At 47.3% G+C, this 17,183-nt stretch overlaps 1 protein-coding gene across 2 annotated transcripts; it reads right to left on the bottom strand.

Moving 5' to 3' along the window:
• Positions 1-3,143: 3,143 nt before the first annotated feature.
• Positions 3,144-16,618, bottom strand: CCDC167 (coiled-coil domain containing 167). Of its 2 annotated transcripts, none has more exons than XM_082481930.1 (4): positions 16,575-16,618; positions 8,614-8,708; positions 6,132-6,184; positions 3,144-4,004 (listed from the first exon to the last, which is right to left on the bottom strand). In XM_082481930.1, the coding sequence occupies exons 1-4, from the start codon at positions 16,611-16,613 to the stop codon at positions 3,901-3,903; spliced, it is 291 nt and encodes a 96-aa protein (XP_082338056.1). In that variant the 5' UTR covers positions 16,614-16,618; the 3' UTR covers positions 3,144-3,900. The 2 variants fall into 2 exon arrangements, with proteins under 2 accessions (XP_082338056.1, XP_082338055.1); XM_082481929.1 differs by lacking the exon at positions 16,575-16,618 and adding an exon at positions 12,074-12,149.
• Positions 16,619-17,183: the final 565 nt, after the last annotated feature.

Genomic DNA, 17,183 nt, shown 5'->3' with positions numbered 1-17,183 from the left:
CCTGGAGCCAAGGCCTAACGCCCTTTTGTCCTGACCTACTGCATGCATGAGGCCAAGGGGCTGGCAGCTTTTTTTGCTCCTGTTCAAACATTCAGCAAGGTTTGTGGAGCTCTGTGTGTGCCAGAACTCTCCAGGCTGGTGCTTCCCTGGCAGTGTGGGAAGGAGCGGAGATGTCTTGGTGGCAGAGCTGGGCAACAGCACATTGAAGCAGCCCTGCATTGTTCCTGGCAGCTGTCTGTCTCCTCAGCCTTGCCAAAGACCTACGCTACCCAGTTGGAGGGTGTTAACTCATTGGGGAATGCTAGCTTTGGGATGCAAGTACATATTCTTGATGGTGTCTCCAACACTTCTGCTTGTCAAGGCACTTGGCTGGCCACTGGCAATTCCTATGTGATGGTATCCTGTTGGACAAAGACCAACGCAGGTGATGAGTAGAGTTCCTGGCACAGATTTGATGTGCTCAGTGCCAGGACTATCTCAGACCTCTAGAAGCTGCTATGACAGGAATTTCCCATCTTCAGGTCAGTGACTTGATTCTGAGCCAGCAGCCTGGGGTTAATTTGTGAACGTGTCAATGCCTCATGGTAATTCTGAGACCAAGGTGCTTTGATTCTTGGTACTCAGTATTACCCAAATTTGCAGGGAGGAGAGCAGAAGTGGAAGGGAAGACACAGGAAGACTGGGATGCTGGAGGTCTTTGGAGGAAATCATGGGAACATCTGACTTTGTTTAAAAAAAAAAAAAACAAAAAAACAACAACCTAGGGCTTCAGTGAAAAGAGATCTTGACTTTGACCATGTTGGTTAATCAGAAGAAATCCTGTCCCCTGACTATGCCCACTGGAAAGGTTACCAGACTTTCCTTTTTAAATGTCAGTGTGGGCTTTGAAACCCTCCACGTCTCATTTGGCCCTAGAGCTGCATCTGGGGTGAAGGCACAGAGCTGTGAAACTCTCAGCATGGTATTTGTGTGTCAACAGACTTCTCCATGCACTTCTGTGCTGGGCTCAAAGTTGTCTTCTGTTGCATGTTTTACCTTCACTTCTAGCTTCCATGGCACTTGTGCCAGGTCTTCCACATAAATCAGAAGATAACACACAGTTGACAGTTGACTGCTTTTGACCAAGCAGCAAAATTGCCCCTTTTTTTTTTTTGTTCTTGGCTTGTTTTTAAACAGATTGGCAGTAGGGAGGAAACTGATTTAGGGGTTGTCTGAACTGTGCCTTAAAGAAAGCTATAGTTCTCCTAGAATCTATAGCAGTTGTTTAGATTCTTGTTTCTTTCTTCCCACACCCATATGTATGATTTGAACAAGCCTTATGCAGCAAGACATAGAAATCTTCACTTGTAGGTGGTATAGGTACATGGGTGCCCTGCACCCCACCCAAAGAAGCCAGAACAAGGATGGCATGTTGTAGAAGACCCACCTCTACCCTCTAAGGCCCAGCATCATGTGTAGGTTTTGTGCTTGTTCTTAGCACACAGTTGAATGTCATCCTACAATTAGGCTGTGCTCTCTGAGCTCGGAGCACTTCCATGTCTTCACAAGCAAATTGTCTCCATATACCCATGTATTAATTCTCCACAGTTTGGTATAAATGAACTTAGTAGCTGCACCCCCTCGCACCAGGGAAAATTATATGCAGGTTTGATCACTGCAGAACCACACTCCTGGTTAAAGGAGCAGCACAGAAGTTGGCATGGTCTGCTGGTCAATGGAAACTGGAGGCAAAGCTCAGGAGCGGATGGGAGGTTAGCTTACAAATAGGTACCCCTGAATATTGTGCAAGGCAGCTATTCTGTTTCTTTTGAAGCTCTGGCCAAAAGTAAGTGGGTTAAACCTGCTTTTTCCACATCAGTGATTATTAGTTTCCAGACACAGTTAGGTCTACCAAGGCAGTAGAGGGGCAGCATGCTGTTAATGCATCCTCTTGCTGACCTGTACAACCCCTCTGCTCTCAAGCATCAGTAAAACATGTATGAAAGAAATGGTGGCCCTTCCCTGCCAAAGAACAAGAGGCCTGTCACTGGCAGTTTTGTTTCGGCAAAGGCACTTCCATGAGGGATGAGGAGGAATCTCTCCCAGTGGGCAATAAAGAACCTCCAGCTGTGTGGTTTCCAGGCCTGTGTGCAGCTGGCTTTTTAAACCAACCAGTAATTTGAGTTCTGGCACTTCTTCGGACTGCCTTGAGGCTGTTCCAATGCCAGCAAAGCATGCTGCTCCCTTTGCAAGGCTTGTTTGCTAAGTGTTATGTCCTCTGCTCAGGTCTCCTGCGGGCTGGCAGACAGAAGGGTGACTAGGAAGTACACCTAGGTTGAGTGTAGGCCTGACGGTACAAAAAAACCTGCTTAGCCTGCAGGCTCGCTTTTATGAACAGATACTTTCTGTTTACCCAGTTGCCTCCAGCTCTTCCTGATTTTAATTTGCTTTTATTTTCAATTTTATTTTTATGCACTGAACCCTGATTCTGAAGCCCCCTTCAAGGCGGCAAGCATGAGGCACCATGCTACTTGCTTCCCTGCTGCAGAGTAAATACGGAGGGATTATGTTGGGAAGGGGGGTGAGGAAGGTCTTGCTGAAGGGAATGTTTATGTACATTAATTGCACAATGTATTGTTATTAGGCTGTGTATCATTTTGTGTTGAATTTTCTGCTTTCATTGTCTCTATTACCAATACAGCCCCTTTAGTTCACAACAGTGCTTGTTTACTTTGCTTCCCACAAAATTCTGGCCAGCAGTGTGTTAGTGTGAAGGAAGGGAGAGAAATGCTTTGCACAAGTTAAATATTCAAGGCAGTCCCCTTTTAAAGGCTTTCCTGGCGAGTTAGAGCACACTCAGGGCTACCTAGTGTATGTCACTGGATCAGAATGAAGGCATTACAGAGGCCAGTCTCCAGTACTCCTCTGCAGCATGCTAGGCTGCTTGTCCTCTCAAAGGAAGCAAACACCCATACAGATTCCAGACCACGACAGACCAATAACCTACTGCTGAGACCTCACTGACCAGGGATGTTAAGTGCCTAACCCAGTCTAGGCTTACTGTGGTACAGTGCATACCAGCACGGAGATGGCAGGATGAGAATAAAATAGTGGCTGAGAGGTACGTTACAAAATAGGAAAAAAAGAAAAGTGGGAAGTTACAAGGTCAAATTATTTTATTTAAAGTCCTGCAGAGGCACTTCTATGCCTGGGAGTTAATAGTAAATTTTCTTCTGCAAGTGTTGATTCTCAGAGGCACAAAATGGCTACCAAGCTCTGATGCATTGCAGACTTTCTCAAAGCCCAGGCACCCAGATCTCAAGTTGGATGCTACCTGCTTGCAGAAAAAGAGATACCTCCCTCCCATCTGTTTTTGCGGCGGTAGTAGGATTCCTTTGGTCCTGTAAGTCAGTGTGGAGGAGAAAACATCTCTGTTTAGCTCAGCTCTGGGGATAGGTGGAGTTTTTAGATCACAATACCCACATTACCCTTTGATTCAAAGAGCTTGGTGTCCCTTCAGCTTATGGCTGAGTCAGAGAAACCAAGAAGGTGGCACATATTCTGACTGGGCTGAGCAGAGAGCACTTGTCTGCAACCACAGAGGTCCTCTTCAAAATGGAGAACATATTGCCTTCCTGCTTCAGGCTGGATGGTCTTGACTGCGTTTTGGATAAGACAGCACCCACTTTGAGCTCTGCTTGACCTGATTTCCAGCTGCAAGTGTACCGTGATTTCTGGTTTGTCTCCTGTCCCCCTCAATTCTCAGAGAAAAAGCTTCACTACAATGAGGCTTGGAGAGGATAAACAAGAACAGCAATTTGAAATGCTGATCCTCACCCTTGGGGGAGGCACAGTGGTGAGAGGAGGAAGAGCTCCTTGCAGCAGAGTCATTTGGTCAGCAGGGAGAATTCTTGAGTGCAATCACATCGTCCAGCAGGCGTAAATAAGAGCAATCAGTAACCCCATGGCCACAGCAAGGGCGGCATTCTTGCGATTTTCTTTACGAAGCACACTCAGTTCTTTCTCTGGAAAAACAAAAGCAAAAGCCTTGCCTGTGAATGTTCTTCGTATTGCAGCTACATCTCCTTTCAAAACCACCTTAAAAGTACAATGCTAACTTGGCCATGGGCAACTCTTGGGATCAGTATGCAAAGCTGCTAATAATATGTGCTGAACAGGAAGTAAACTAGCAGGAACCCTTTCATTTGCCAACTCTCATCCTGTCAATCCCAGCAGCTGTGCTAGGGAATACTTCAGCGCCAGACCAGTTCCTGTTTGCAACTGACCCTGTTCTAGGACCCTACTAAGGACAGAATGGGTCATTAGAGTAATCGCTTGTTCCCGAAGACACTGAAGAAGACAGAGGGTAGAGAACTATTTTTACTATACTTTTTTCTAGTGCTTAAATTTACTTAAATACAACTGTGGCCACCTTTGAATGTTGCAAAACGTGAGTTTCCTTGTGCCCCAGAAAGATGAGTGTGGAACAGGTCTGAGCCTGGATACTCATTCTGTTGGGGTCCACAGCTTTTTAGAGATAGGTCACTTTCCCTGGCCCTGGTTTACAAAAGAACACACACAGATGCAGAGAGAGGAAGGAAGTAGCTACCAAAAATACGGAGTCCTACTGATCTCTATTTCTGTTCTGTTCCTTTTACCAAAGATGTGACCCCCATTCTTGCTGGTTCTGTTCCACAAGACTTTGCTTGATATTATAGGCAAGAAATGAGGCCCTACAGCATTAGATGGCCAAACAGTAATAATTATTTTGCAGGGTGAGGTTGGGTGCAGGCTGTCTTCAGAGCCAGATTACTCTTGCTGATGAATTCAGCTGCAGTGACTGCACTGGTTACTGCCTCTGTGGTTTGTACTAGCAGCCTCCAGGGGGAATGCCCTGGTGTTGCAGGTTCCCCAGCTGGTGCTGGTATCAAAACAGACTTTTAGCTGTTCTTTCACCCCGTTCTTCCACGTGCTACAAGCACTCTCATGCAACCACAGCACAAGCTGCTTGAATCTGTAAGGCTACAGAGGAAGTGGTAGGGGCAGGAGGCCACATCACCCCAAGCACAGCAGTGCCATCTTAAACTGATGGAACAATGCCATTGTCAGCAACTGCGGTTCGTGGCCTCAAGTGTGTCAGCTGGAATAAGCAGAGTTTTCATCAGAGGCCATAGCAGTGATCTAAAAAGGCTGTGTGCACTGTCTCTTCTGTTCCAGGAGGAGCAGCCTTCGCCATTAGGTGAGGCTGTTGCTGCTGTCTGAGCAGCCTGTCAGACTGCTGTGTTGATGCTAGCAGTGATGGCTGACTGCTAGTAAAAGGGTGGCAGCGTTCTCTAGTGGTAGGCCCTTAGGGAACAGCTTTGAATCTGTTTAAAATAACTGTTAGTCTCTGGAAACGGTCCTTTAACATGAGTTAAAATTATAAATTTGCTGGCCACGCCTCAGCTTTCAACTCTCCAGGCCTAGAAGAACACTTCTGCTTTCCCTGGTGCAGAGTGCTGTGAAGCAGTTAACGTACTGATCAACACCAGGAGCCTGAAGACACGCAAAGGAGCATCCCCAGCAGAATGGAAGTGCTGTCAAACATGCATAGCTCAGAAGGGCTCTCATTTTAACTGTCTACAGCAGGACTTGCAGCAAGGAAAGACCCTGGATCTCTGGAATTGCACATAGCACATCAGTGTGAAGTCCTATGCTTGTGTTCTGATGGGCCCCAGAAACTGATGCAGTGAGAACCTTGCCCAAGGAAAGTATGCTTTGCTACACTCCAGATAGAGGCTTGCTAAGCAAGCTGGCAAGTGCTATTAAAAAACAAAAGGAAAAGAGAAAAAGGAGGGGGGGATGTTAAAAGCCACTCAAGTCAATCTGTTGGCTAAGATTTTCTAAGGACTGGTAATTTGGGGTATGTGAAAGGGAAATCTTTCCCCTCTCATTAGCTGATTTTTATTTTTTTTCCTATGATAGCACAGCTCAAGCGGGAGGATCCAGACTCCTATTATAATATGCTGACTAGATTTTCCTCAGTCTAGCTCCCTTTGGTTGAACCTAAATTCAAAGGCAGAAGTCAGAGGTGGCAGGAGCTTGAAGACGAAGCTAAGCTGCAGCACTGATCCCATCTAGCCCAGAGGGACCATTTTTAATGAAGCTCTTACCATAGTTGTCAGCTTTGGTCATTAGTAAGTTTCTCTCTCTCTCCAGTGACTTTCTGTAATGAGAAGAGGAGCTCATTACCTGTAAGGCACAACACAGTCTATTTCTTTGCTTATATGATGGAAGAGAGATTGTCCCACTACCAAGGATATCTGCTCACAGAATGAGCCCCTCACCCTTCACTGTGGAGAGGTGAGAGTTTAGAAACCCCCAGCTATGTAAGACAAGAGATGCAGCAGTTTTAGATTGCTTTTTCTTCCCCCAGACAGCTTCATGTCTCTCCTTTCAGGACAGTGTCAGTGTACGCAAGCAGGCTAGAAAGGGGCCTGTGTGTCAGAGCCCCCTGCTCTGCTCCCCCAGGCGGGGTAGGAAGTTCTGCCACAGCAACGGGATGGGGCAGGGTCCCTACACGCTCTCCACAGCATCCTACCCCTCCAGCACATCTGGCTCAGTGCTGGAACACTAATTCTTCTCACCCATTGAAGCTGGGATTCCTTTGTCAGAGTTATCCAATTTACACAAATGGGTCAACTCAAGGAAACAAGCTGAATCCAAGCCCTGTAACAACCAGTTAAACAACCTGTTATTAGACTGAAGACTCAGGATAATAACAATAAAGAGTAAGTCAGGCCAACCCAGCCCTTGTCTTAAACTGCACAAGATGATTAATTAATATACGGTTTAAAATATAAATGCAAAACAAATTGCCTGAAAGCAGCAGCGTTTCCATTACGGCAGTGAGGACACGGTCACTCCTTTCAGACAGCGTGCATATGAATAAACACGCACTAACAAATTATCTCCCAGTTCAGATTAGACAGAGAAGGCAGTAAGTGTAACAGAGTTTGTTGTTCCCCTTGGGGCAGAGCAAGAACCTGTAGGAGGAAAGAGATCCAAATCTATGCGTACAGCTAGTTAAATAAGGGATGGCAGGAAAGCAAGGTATGTCAGAGCAGCAGGAGAGGAAAGGGCTCTCAAAGGCAACTGGGGAAAGGCAATGTGGAGTGCAGCCAGGAGGAAGTGAGAAGACAGATTTACCAACATGACTGAGCTGCTACTTAGAAACTTGCCTTGTGAAGAGAGTCAAGAGAAGAGACTTTGAGAACGAGACATGAAGAAACCATGACAACTGAATGAGAAAGCAGAGCTCTCCTTTGTGTACTACTCACTAAATCAATAATTTTGATCATGGTACCTTCCTTCAGGGTTTTTCGAATGGTCTGTATTAGGGCAACAGAATTTCTATTTCCATCTCCATACAAGTTGTAAAATTCAGAAAAGGCCCCAGGAGTCCCTATTCCCAATTCTTTGCTCTAGGCTATGTATTTCAGAGAAATCATATATATATATTCCATCTTGTCAAGTTACCACAACTGTAGGTTTGTGGTGGCCACCTAAGTACCAGATAAAGAATTCAGACAGTAAATGTAAGAATTTAGGCCTAGAAAAGGACTGTTGAGATGAGGAGCTAGAGAGATGAAGGACAGGGGGTGACAAGACCCTGTTCAAATATGGATGGGGATATAAAACCCCAGTAAAGGGGTGGGGGGTGCAGACAGAAAGTGGAAAGGAGGAACAAAGAAGTTAAGCTGAGGCTCATAAGTATCAGGGCGTGGAGATGCCACTACTGCTGGGATCATTTCTAACTGGGTTCTGTAGGACAGTACTGTAGACCAGACACCAGGAACAGGACTGCTTCCTGGGCCTATGATTGAGCTTCCCAGCCTTTTTTGCTAGGAGCAGAGCAGTAAGATGCTGGTGACTGCAAGAATGTTCTCAAGCAGAGACCTGAGAATCAGCTGGGCTATCTAGGATCTCTTGCTTCACACTCTAGAGAAAATAGCAGGTTCTGCCTGTGTCTGCTACAAAATCCAGGTCAAAGTCCTTGCTTGAATCCCAGCTCTAGCAGCCTACAGTTGCCTCTTCCATGTCAGTGACAGATTTCAGGGGAATTGTCCCTCTTACCTTTCCCAAGGAAAGCCAGTGTGTCACTGCATCCCTACATCCAGATACATTTGCAACACAGGCACGGGGAATAATTTCCTTCAGCCCCTTTTCCAGTTGCATCCCAGCCTGGTTTGGCCGTCAGTAGTAGCTGCTGCACATCTCCCCTGACTGAACTCAGGCAGCTTCAGCAAGGCTCGAGTAGGAGCAGGCAGTGAACCTCTGCCAAACTCACAGAGCTGTTTCCTAGCAGACCAGGAGCCATCTCTACAAATGAACTGGCAAGTTTCGGGCACTGCTTGGCTGGTTGTAGTGCAGGTTGGAGAACGAGGCTGTTGATAAGATAAAGCGCTCTCCATGTATCACTGAACTTCTCACCCTGGCAAATTCCCCAAGTAAGCTCCAAACTGGGGGAAGAAAGTCTTGTCATGGGGAGCCACACATTCTCATTCCTTCAAGAGCCCTTGCTCAGTGGTACAGCAGGATGACAGCTAGCTGAAGCGCACAGCCACAGCTGTGAAAGGAGGTGGTCATCAATACCTTCCTTCAGGACTGAGCTTCTCCCTGCGCAGTTTAAGATCCACCTCCTCTATGCTCTGTCTGCAACACGCCAGCTTCTCCTCCAGTCCATCGATCTGGAAAACACCACACCAGTCACTGTCATTTTGTCTCCCAGCTAACATGGATCCATCACCACTCAGATGGGAACAGTAGCAGCTCAGCCACTCCACCTCCTTCCTCCCCAAATCAAGGTGTGAACAGCCCCAGCTCTGTGTAGACATCACAGCACAGAGCCCCTCACCTCCCAGATCAGTGTGTATTATACCCCAGGCAACTGTGACATTGTAGTCCCAGACACAGCCAAGCCAGCTCCAACACTCCCACTCGTGTGGCTGCCCAGCACCTTTTTGCTAAGATCTGATCCTGTTCCAGCCTGTTCTAGTTTCTTTGCATGCAACTCCACATGCAAGGATGTGATCTAAGGCATCTTTATGCAATTAAAAGAGGATAAAATGGGAGAGATTGGCCTTGGCCAAAGCCTGAGGGACAAGGTCTTGATTTAGTGCTGCAAATGGATGCAGAAGTTCATGGGATGTGACTACAAAGCACCCTCAGCTGTCTGCTTGGGTGAAGAGGGGCTAAAATGGGAGACGCTACCATCTCATTTACCCACTAAATCTACAACAGCAACAGTAGTTTGCACAGTACGCTCAAAAAGAGCATTCACCACAACCTCCACACCTTCAATGTTCACCAAGTTTTGGAAGCAATGTGTTCCCATGCAGAAAAACACTGGTCATCTCCTCGTGTCTCCTTGTCAAGTTTTCTAACAGCCGCCCTCTCCCCATGTCTTCTTGTGGACAGGAGTAACCGTGCATAAGTACTCCAGGAGGGCTGATTTACTTGTGTGCAAATGGATTGCCCAGGAGGGAATCCTACCACAGACAACAGTTCTCCTGGGAATCATTCCTCTTTTCTGCCTGGTAACCAGAGTGTAGACATCTTTAGGAATAAAGTTCGTCTTTCAGGCTTGCTTCCAGCAGGGCAACAGTGGGACTAATCAGATAATACGAACCCAACATCCTAACCTCAAAGAAAATGGCCTTGGTGCCCCAAGGCAGCAATTGACCTCTCTTTTTAGCTACTGAGCACAACACTCCTGCTGTGTTTAGTTCTTCAAGCAAGGCCAAGGCTGACTAGATGGCTGGCAGCATGGCCTCTTTGTGGTGGGAACCTTCACAAAGAAAAAGCTAAGAGGCAGCATGGTCCTGGGTAAGTACTGAGGTGGACTGAGACACCAGCTACCCGGACATCAGCCTCAGAGGTGGTCCAGAGCACAAACACTCCCATAAGCAGTGATATGGGAAACAAAATCAAAGGTAGTGATCCCTAATTATTGCTGCTTTGGGGATCAGCTCCATCCTGAGCTCATTAGCAATCTCACACCTTCTGCCCAGGAAAAGCAGGCAAGCGTTATAAATAAGCAAGATGGGAGAAGAGGCTTGATGTGAACGGGAGAACTAAGCAGGCTGTGAAAAGGAGTTTAACCAGTCAGTTGAATAGTCTCACTGCAAGGGGCACTGCTGGGGAGAGGGCCACATGTAACAAGGCTTAAATAAATCTTACTAGATAGCAATTTCTGAGTCCCTTGTTATTAGGCAATTCTGCCAGGGCTGTTGAGATGCCAAGCTCCCCAGAGGTACCTGCACAGCTTGCCCTGAGCCCAAGGGGAGCACCCAAGGTACAGCACCTGATCCCAGAGCACAGGGAATGGCGCTTCTGTGTCTGGCAATGCTTGGGTTTGCCTGGATCAGGACATGGATATTTTTGAAGTATGCTAGCTGAAAATGCATTTGGTCAGGACAAAGATAATTGTCCTCCTCTATATCTAGCTGTGCCAGTTAAGAATGTTAATTTCAGCTGCTTATCACTATCTGTGATCCACTACAGCTCAGTCAGCGAGGTGCATTGCCCTGCTCTGCTTCAGGGCCAACTAAGGGCTTCACCCATGTCAGCTCTGACCACGCTTATCACAGAATCACGGAATTTTCAGAGTTGGAAGGGACCTCTAGAGATCATCTAGTCCAACTCCCCTGCTAAAGCAGGATTGCCTAGAGCACATTACTCAGGACTGCATCCAGGCGGGTCTTGAAAAATCTCCAGAGAAGGGGACTCCACAACCTCCCTGGGCAGCCTGTTCCAGTGCTCTGTCACCCTCACCGTAAAGAAGTGTTTCCGTGTATTTGAACGGAACTTCCTGTGTTCTAACTTGTGCCCATTGCCCCTCGTCCTGTCACTGGGAACCACATAAGAGCCTGGCTCCATCCTCCTTCAATCATCTTAGTTGCTCTTCGCTGGACTCACTCCAGCAGTTCCCTGTCCCTCTTGAACTGGGGAGCCCAAAACTGGATGCAGTATTCCAGTTGTGGCCTCACCAGTGCAGAGTAGAGGGGGAGAATGACCTCCCTTGACCTACTGGCCACACTCTTCCCTATGCAGCCCAGGATTCCACAGGCCTTTTTGGCAACAAGGGCACATTGCTGGGCCATGGATAATTTGCTGTCTACCACGACCCCAAGATCCTTCTCCTCGGAGAAGGAAGTTCAGCAAGTTCATTTGAATGCAGTGGAGTGGAGTGGAGGTGTGGTGTCCATCCAGTCCAATTTAAGAATGACCATCTCCCTCACCAGTTCCTATCATTTGCAAATGACTGTGTCTCTGCTCCCTCTTCTGTTGGAAATCCTCACACACACACAGAGCGAGAAGAACTTCAGAATGTGTTACCTGGCTCCTCCTTAGCCAGTAAACTTATTATAATGTACCATGCCTTTTCTGGAAGCACGTTTTAAAATCCTGTTAAATAATACAATTTAATGACAGCTTTGGTTAGTCAGCTGCCAACCCCACCACTAAGTTATCCATGTCATTGCACTTCCTATCCTCTCCAGAACTGCTCCTCCTGCTCAGACTGCAGTTGCTCTCACTAGTACATTCTCTGCCCATACTTTTGTCATTTCATGAGACATAACAAGAGGATATTCCTCCCAACTCTGACAATGCTTTTACTTTCTGCTGACTAAAAATCTCCAGATTCCACATAATACTTTAAGTTTCAACTGGTTTTACTGCTCTTAAATCAAACCCAAAGTTTGGGTCCCCTGCTGGAGAGCAATAATTTGCTAATAAACCACATGCCCTAGAACTGCACTATCAGCTTTACCGAGCTGAGGACACAAGGGACAGAAAATAATCCAAAAAAAAAAAAAAAGCAAGGAAGGAGGAACAAATTGCTGAATGAACAAAATATTTTTCCTCCAGAAGGTCACTATTTCTTTTCTTCAGGCTAGTCTGAGGCATTAGGGGTTGTAAGGAAGGATGAGAGAGAGGATTCCCAGTTGTTACCCATTTACTGTACCTCAGTTTCCCTACTTACAAATTAGGACAATACTATCTGCCTCCTGGAGGTGGCTCATTTACACAAGGTGCTTCAGGTACCAACCCAAACTATGGGCAGAGCGCTATCTTGATATGTCGGTGCCATTGCCTCACTTTGGATTTGGGATCTGTTCCTCCAAGATAGGAATCTCTCAGCAGCTCAGCCATCCAAGTAACTCTTCACTGTAGGGCATAGCAAAGACAGAAATAGAAAATAAGCACAAGGAGAAATCAGAGTAATGCCTGGGAATTACTGATTACTCTCTGGGCTGCTGCGGAAACTCCCAGGGGGGCTGTAGCCTGTAAAGCTGTAGCACAAGAAAACCTGTAGGGCTTTGGTATAATTCCCTGCAGCAGCTCTCCAGGAGAGCAATCCTAGAAGCAAGTGCACACCTGAGCTTGTGGTGGTTGGAAAGCTTTCCCTCTCCACACCCAATACATAAGAAAGGTAGCTGGGGTATGTACCTAGGCCTACTGGAAGCCTGCATGAAAACAAAGAGCCAAGCTTGCTTAGCTGAACCACCACTGCACTTCACACTGGCTTATCTTTTTAGTGGCAATCTCAACACAGTGGCTTATAAATTGCAAAGATGAACCCTTGCTCTTTCTGGCTCTCTTTCCATGAAGAGGATCCTCTGGGACAGAGCTGAAGTGCAGCATGCAGAAAGTTCACATGACAGCTCCTCAGGTTCACATGACTTGTTGCAGGGACACAGGACTTCACTGGCAGCAACATCTTTAAGTAGTGTCAGTTAAAAGGGCCAAGTGAAACAGGTGCTTCACATCCAGGCAGCAGCTCAGAGCACACAGAGTTGCCCTTCTGCTCCTCAAGAGCCACTCTAAAAAGTCAAGTCCCACCAGCTTTGGACACACACACAGATCTAAGACCAGATGCCTCCCTTGCTCCACAAGGTATGACAAGGCATTGAGCCATTTTCGTTTAATTTTGGCAACACTTGCTCACAATCTGGAGACCTTTTCAAACCAGAGAGACCTGGAGCGGATTTCAATCCAAACTGACTTACATACTTATTACAAATCTCATTTGTTGGGACCATCTTGGGCAGGGAGCCCGAAATGGCTCACATAAAGGCAGAGACAAAGACAGAAGGAAGCAGCTTTGCTTACAGAGTTGAGCTGGATCCCTTTTAATACATTTTGTAATGAATTAATAAAAGCTTTCTTTCCAGCAGAAAGGCTAAAAGCGCTTTTCAAGAACTGGCATCCACCCTCCGCTTTTATGAATTCCCTAATTAAGATACTGGCAAAGAGCCATATCACACATACGTCGACATCCAACAGCATTAGGTAATGAGGTTTTCATCTTCTGACCCTCATAAAACAGATCAAAGCCAACTGAAGAGGTGGGGGCAAAGAAAAAAAAAAGCCTTCCCCAAGCAGTCTTCTCATGCCTTGTCACCTGCCAGCACACTTGAGCAGTTCTTTTCACTGAAGAATTAGTGGTTCCTACATCCACAAATTTGGCTGGATTGTTAAGATCAGTCCAGCAGAGATGAGTTTTGTTTAAATTCAAATGCCTACTTGCAGTTCATGGACACACTTCCATTTTCACCATGCTTTTGGAATCATTTTGCATGCTGGCAAATCATTTCACAGATGCTGTGCCCACAGCGTGCTTGGAAAAATTTACCAGGCAAGCTACGACACAATAGAGGATGATCCAACAGCAAAGTCTAAGATAAATCCTAGAGGTCAGCCCTCTATGTTGGTAAAGGATAAAGGGCTGGATCCTACTTGCACCTCTTCCTTAAGCCTTGAAGAGACTATCCAGTTAGCCTTCCCACCCTGCCTCAGCTCAGACAAGCAGCTTTGCAGGACAGCACACAGATGTGACCATGCTGCACCACCCACAGCTTTTTGAAAAAACTTGGAAGAACAGCTTTACTGAGATGTTGGCCTTTTCCCTATTCTTTATGCTCTTGCATAGACACTGATCAGCCGCTGCCACGTTACAATACTTTCTCCAAATGTGCACTCAACATTTTGCAGCTCAGGCACTGTTCTGATCACAGGGTGTTCTCTTTGCATTTAACAGCCCCACATTTTTGCTTCCATGATTTTTATTTTCAGTTGTTTCCTGAGCCACAAGTATATTTTTAAGGGTTGCAACATCCTGTGGCAAGGAGTTTCACAGCACAGCCACAGATTACATTAAGAACCAACCCCTCCTGTTTGTTCTGAGCTTGTCAGCTGCTGGTTCTATTTGATAGCCCTAATTTTGTATTGACAGCGAACGTTCATTCTTTGTTTAAAACTACAAATAGCATACAGACGATATAGACCCCTATCAGGTCCCCTTGCAGTCATGTTTTCAAGCTTAAAAGGACCTGGTATGCTTAGTTGTTTCTTCCATAGAAGTTTTCCACACCTTTGATCATCCTTGTCGCTCTCTTTAAGCTCATTCCATTTTCACTATTTTGCTACAAAATGGACCAGTCTTCTCAGTTTCATTTTCCTGACGGGTTTCATCGTGAAAGTTCTGTGCAGCTCAGCACTGTCAATGGGGCTGCCTGTCGCAAGACTACAGAGCTATATGAAAGGAGAAGTGGCGCAAGTTTAAACCACCACCAGATTATGGAGACACATTTATATCCGTTTAAACCAGGTCATATCAATTACACCTGCAATTTGTAAGTGCAAGCTAATCTGATAAGTGTCCATATAGAAAATTGCATTCATTTAGCATCATGATTTCAGTTAAACAAGCATGACTCTGCCTAGATTAGCCCTTTCAAAGCTAGCCATGCATCATGTCATATTAAGACTCATTTGAAAAGTTTTTACAATCATAACAGCTTAGAAGGTAATACTCAACCAAATGAAAGTTTAAATTATGAAATCAATATCTTGGTTGTCACACATTTCTGACACCTGAAACACAGCCCTCTCTTCCTCTGGTTTAAAATGATTTTGTTTTTTTCCTCCCTAACTTCTATTCAGTACATTTCTCATCTCTGCAACGGAGAAGGATTTTACCTTTTAGTAGTATCTCTACAGTGAGAGCTTAAGTTTTCATCTGTAACACACTGAGGAAGAGTAGTTCTACAATCCTTTCAGAAGTAGTGTATTCTGTCATGAAAACTTCTAAAGAAAATTAAAGATACGACAAGTGCCCAAACACTTTGCAAGAATTTGCTATGGCAGCTAAAATCAGTCCCTTTTCATTCTGTGACCAGCAGGTCCCTGAAACGCTCACCCTTTTTACCACCTCTCTTTTTGTAAGGTAGACCCTACTATCTCAGCTCTCCTTGTCTGTCACATCTCAAACAACAACCACCAAAAATTCATTATTTCAACTCTCCCTGCTAGGCTCACTGAAGAGAAGCTTGGACAGTCAGCACGCTCCCCTCTGGACTCCCTTTGGCGGTTATATTTGGGTAAGAGTGCCCAGAAATGTCTGTTTCTCTATTGAAGCCTAACTAGATGAAATAGACCAGAAAACTACTATAAACTGAACTCCCATTGGTATGACACAGTAGGACGCTCACCTTTACATTATTGGCTGATGAAGCATATATGACAAGCCCCAATTTCTCTCCCTGGCTTTTCTACCCTGGCCATCTTTGTCTGCTGTGCATATACTCATCTGAAAGACTTCAGGACAGACAGGTGACCAGTGAGATTCACTGGATCAATTCTGCCCCATTTCAGCCATTTTTCAGGAAGGTTCAGGCTTTTGCTGTCCCCAAAGTAACCACAACCCACAGACCTGAACTGCAGGCTATCCACTGCCTCCTCCAAGCCAGTCCAGATAGCACTGTTCAGTGCAGGAGCCGGAATTAGGTATGCTTCAGAGAGCCCTTAACTAACATGCCTCCGACTGCTAATGCAAATATAAAGCTTAAATGAAGCTTACCAGCAGCCCTCCCGCCACTCAGGAGATTACGAAACACACAAGCGCAACAATAAAAAGGCAACTTTAGAAGGAAGGCACACTCTTAAAAAAAACAGTCTATTCCCCCTCTGCTTGCTGTGATTTACAGGCACCTCATGTGCTCGCTGATCACTGGGTTCCTCAAAAGCAGCAGCCTGTGCCCAGCACACTGCTGACTTTCACTGCCACACATGCAGGCTGGGCTGTACAAAGATTTGCTAGCGAGGGGCAAGAGCTTGCCTCAGCAGCCTCCATGGGCACAGGCACCTACTGCCTCTCCTTGCATGGCCTCAAAGGCTCAGCAGGAGCAAGGGCACCAAATGCCATCGCTCCATCAAAGGCGTGGGACGAAGGACGGGCACCCAGCTCGCAGGAAGGCCCAGTGCAGGCTGATCCCACCTCAGCCTCCTCTGCCACCCTCACACGTTAAGATGGCGGCCAGGCCTGCCACCAGCGCAGCCTGGAGAAAACAGTGCTCCTGAGCCCCCCACTGCCCCGGTCCCCCCGCCAAACACCCACCACGCTCTTGTGAAATGCTTCGGCAGCGACAACCGCCTCGCCTCACCTCGCCCCAACCAAGCCCCAAGCCAAGCCAAGCCCAGCCCAGCCCAGCCCAGCCCGGCCGTGGTCCCGGCCGTGGTCCCCGCCGCCGCTCCCCCCCGCCCCTCACCTCCCGGGCCAGGCTCAGCCCCTCTCGCCTCCTGCCCATGGTCCCGGGCCCGTCCGCAGCTGCGCATGCGCAGGCTGCCGCCTCCCGCGCCACCGCCCGAGCACGGCCACGTCCGCGCGGCCGCCGCCATCTTTGTGAGGGGCTGCGCTGTAGACCGGCCGCCATCTTGGTGAGGGCGCCCCTGCCCAGCAACCCTTCGGCGAGGTCGCCCGAGGATGGCGGCGGCTGTGGTCGTGTGACCCCGTTTTGGCATGGTTTGAAGACAGACGAGGACGTACGGCAGGGTGGCCTGCGACAGTCTGAGCGGCGCCTGCTGCTCTGTGCGGGCGCTAGCCACAGTCAGCTCCACCTGCGCCAGTCAGCAGCAGATGAGGGATGGCTGGGGAAGGACCGTCAGACCAGAAAGCCGTGGTGGGACCTCTTGGACCTGCCCCTCCGCCCCTCACAGATCCCTGCTCCCTCGGGGGGGAGCTATTGATGGGGGTTTGCAGTGTGCTGACTGGCCAGCCATGTCCTCCGGGCCTGTTAGAAAGCAGATGTGAGCTGATGAGTTGGTTTTCCCCCAGGGAGAGCCAGCTCCATCCTGCTTCGAGCTTCTGCTCTGGTCAG

This window comes from Vanellus vanellus, assembly GCF_965231255.1.
Source record: "Vanellus vanellus genome assembly, chromosome: 3".
NCBI classification, from domain to species: domain Eukaryota; kingdom Metazoa; phylum Chordata; class Aves; order Charadriiformes; family Charadriidae; genus Vanellus; species Vanellus vanellus.
Note: the sequence above shows the minus strand (reverse complement) of the source record. Positions and strands in the feature narration are given on the sequence as shown.

Excerpts from the sequence above, each read along its gene's own strand:
- CCDC167 (XM_082481929.1), bottom strand. The coding sequence starts at position 12,115 with ATGGCACCGACATATCAAGATAGCGCTCTGCCCATAGTTTGG. Across the intron at positions 6,185-8,613 it reads AAGCTCAGTCCTGAAGGAAG|AAAGTCACTGGAGAGAGAGA; the intron begins GTATTGATGACC and ends TTCTCATTACAG. Across the intron at positions 4,005-6,131 it reads GACCAAAGCTGACAACTATG|AGAAAGAACTGAGTGTGCTT; the intron begins GTAAGAGCTTCA and ends TTGTTTTTCCAG.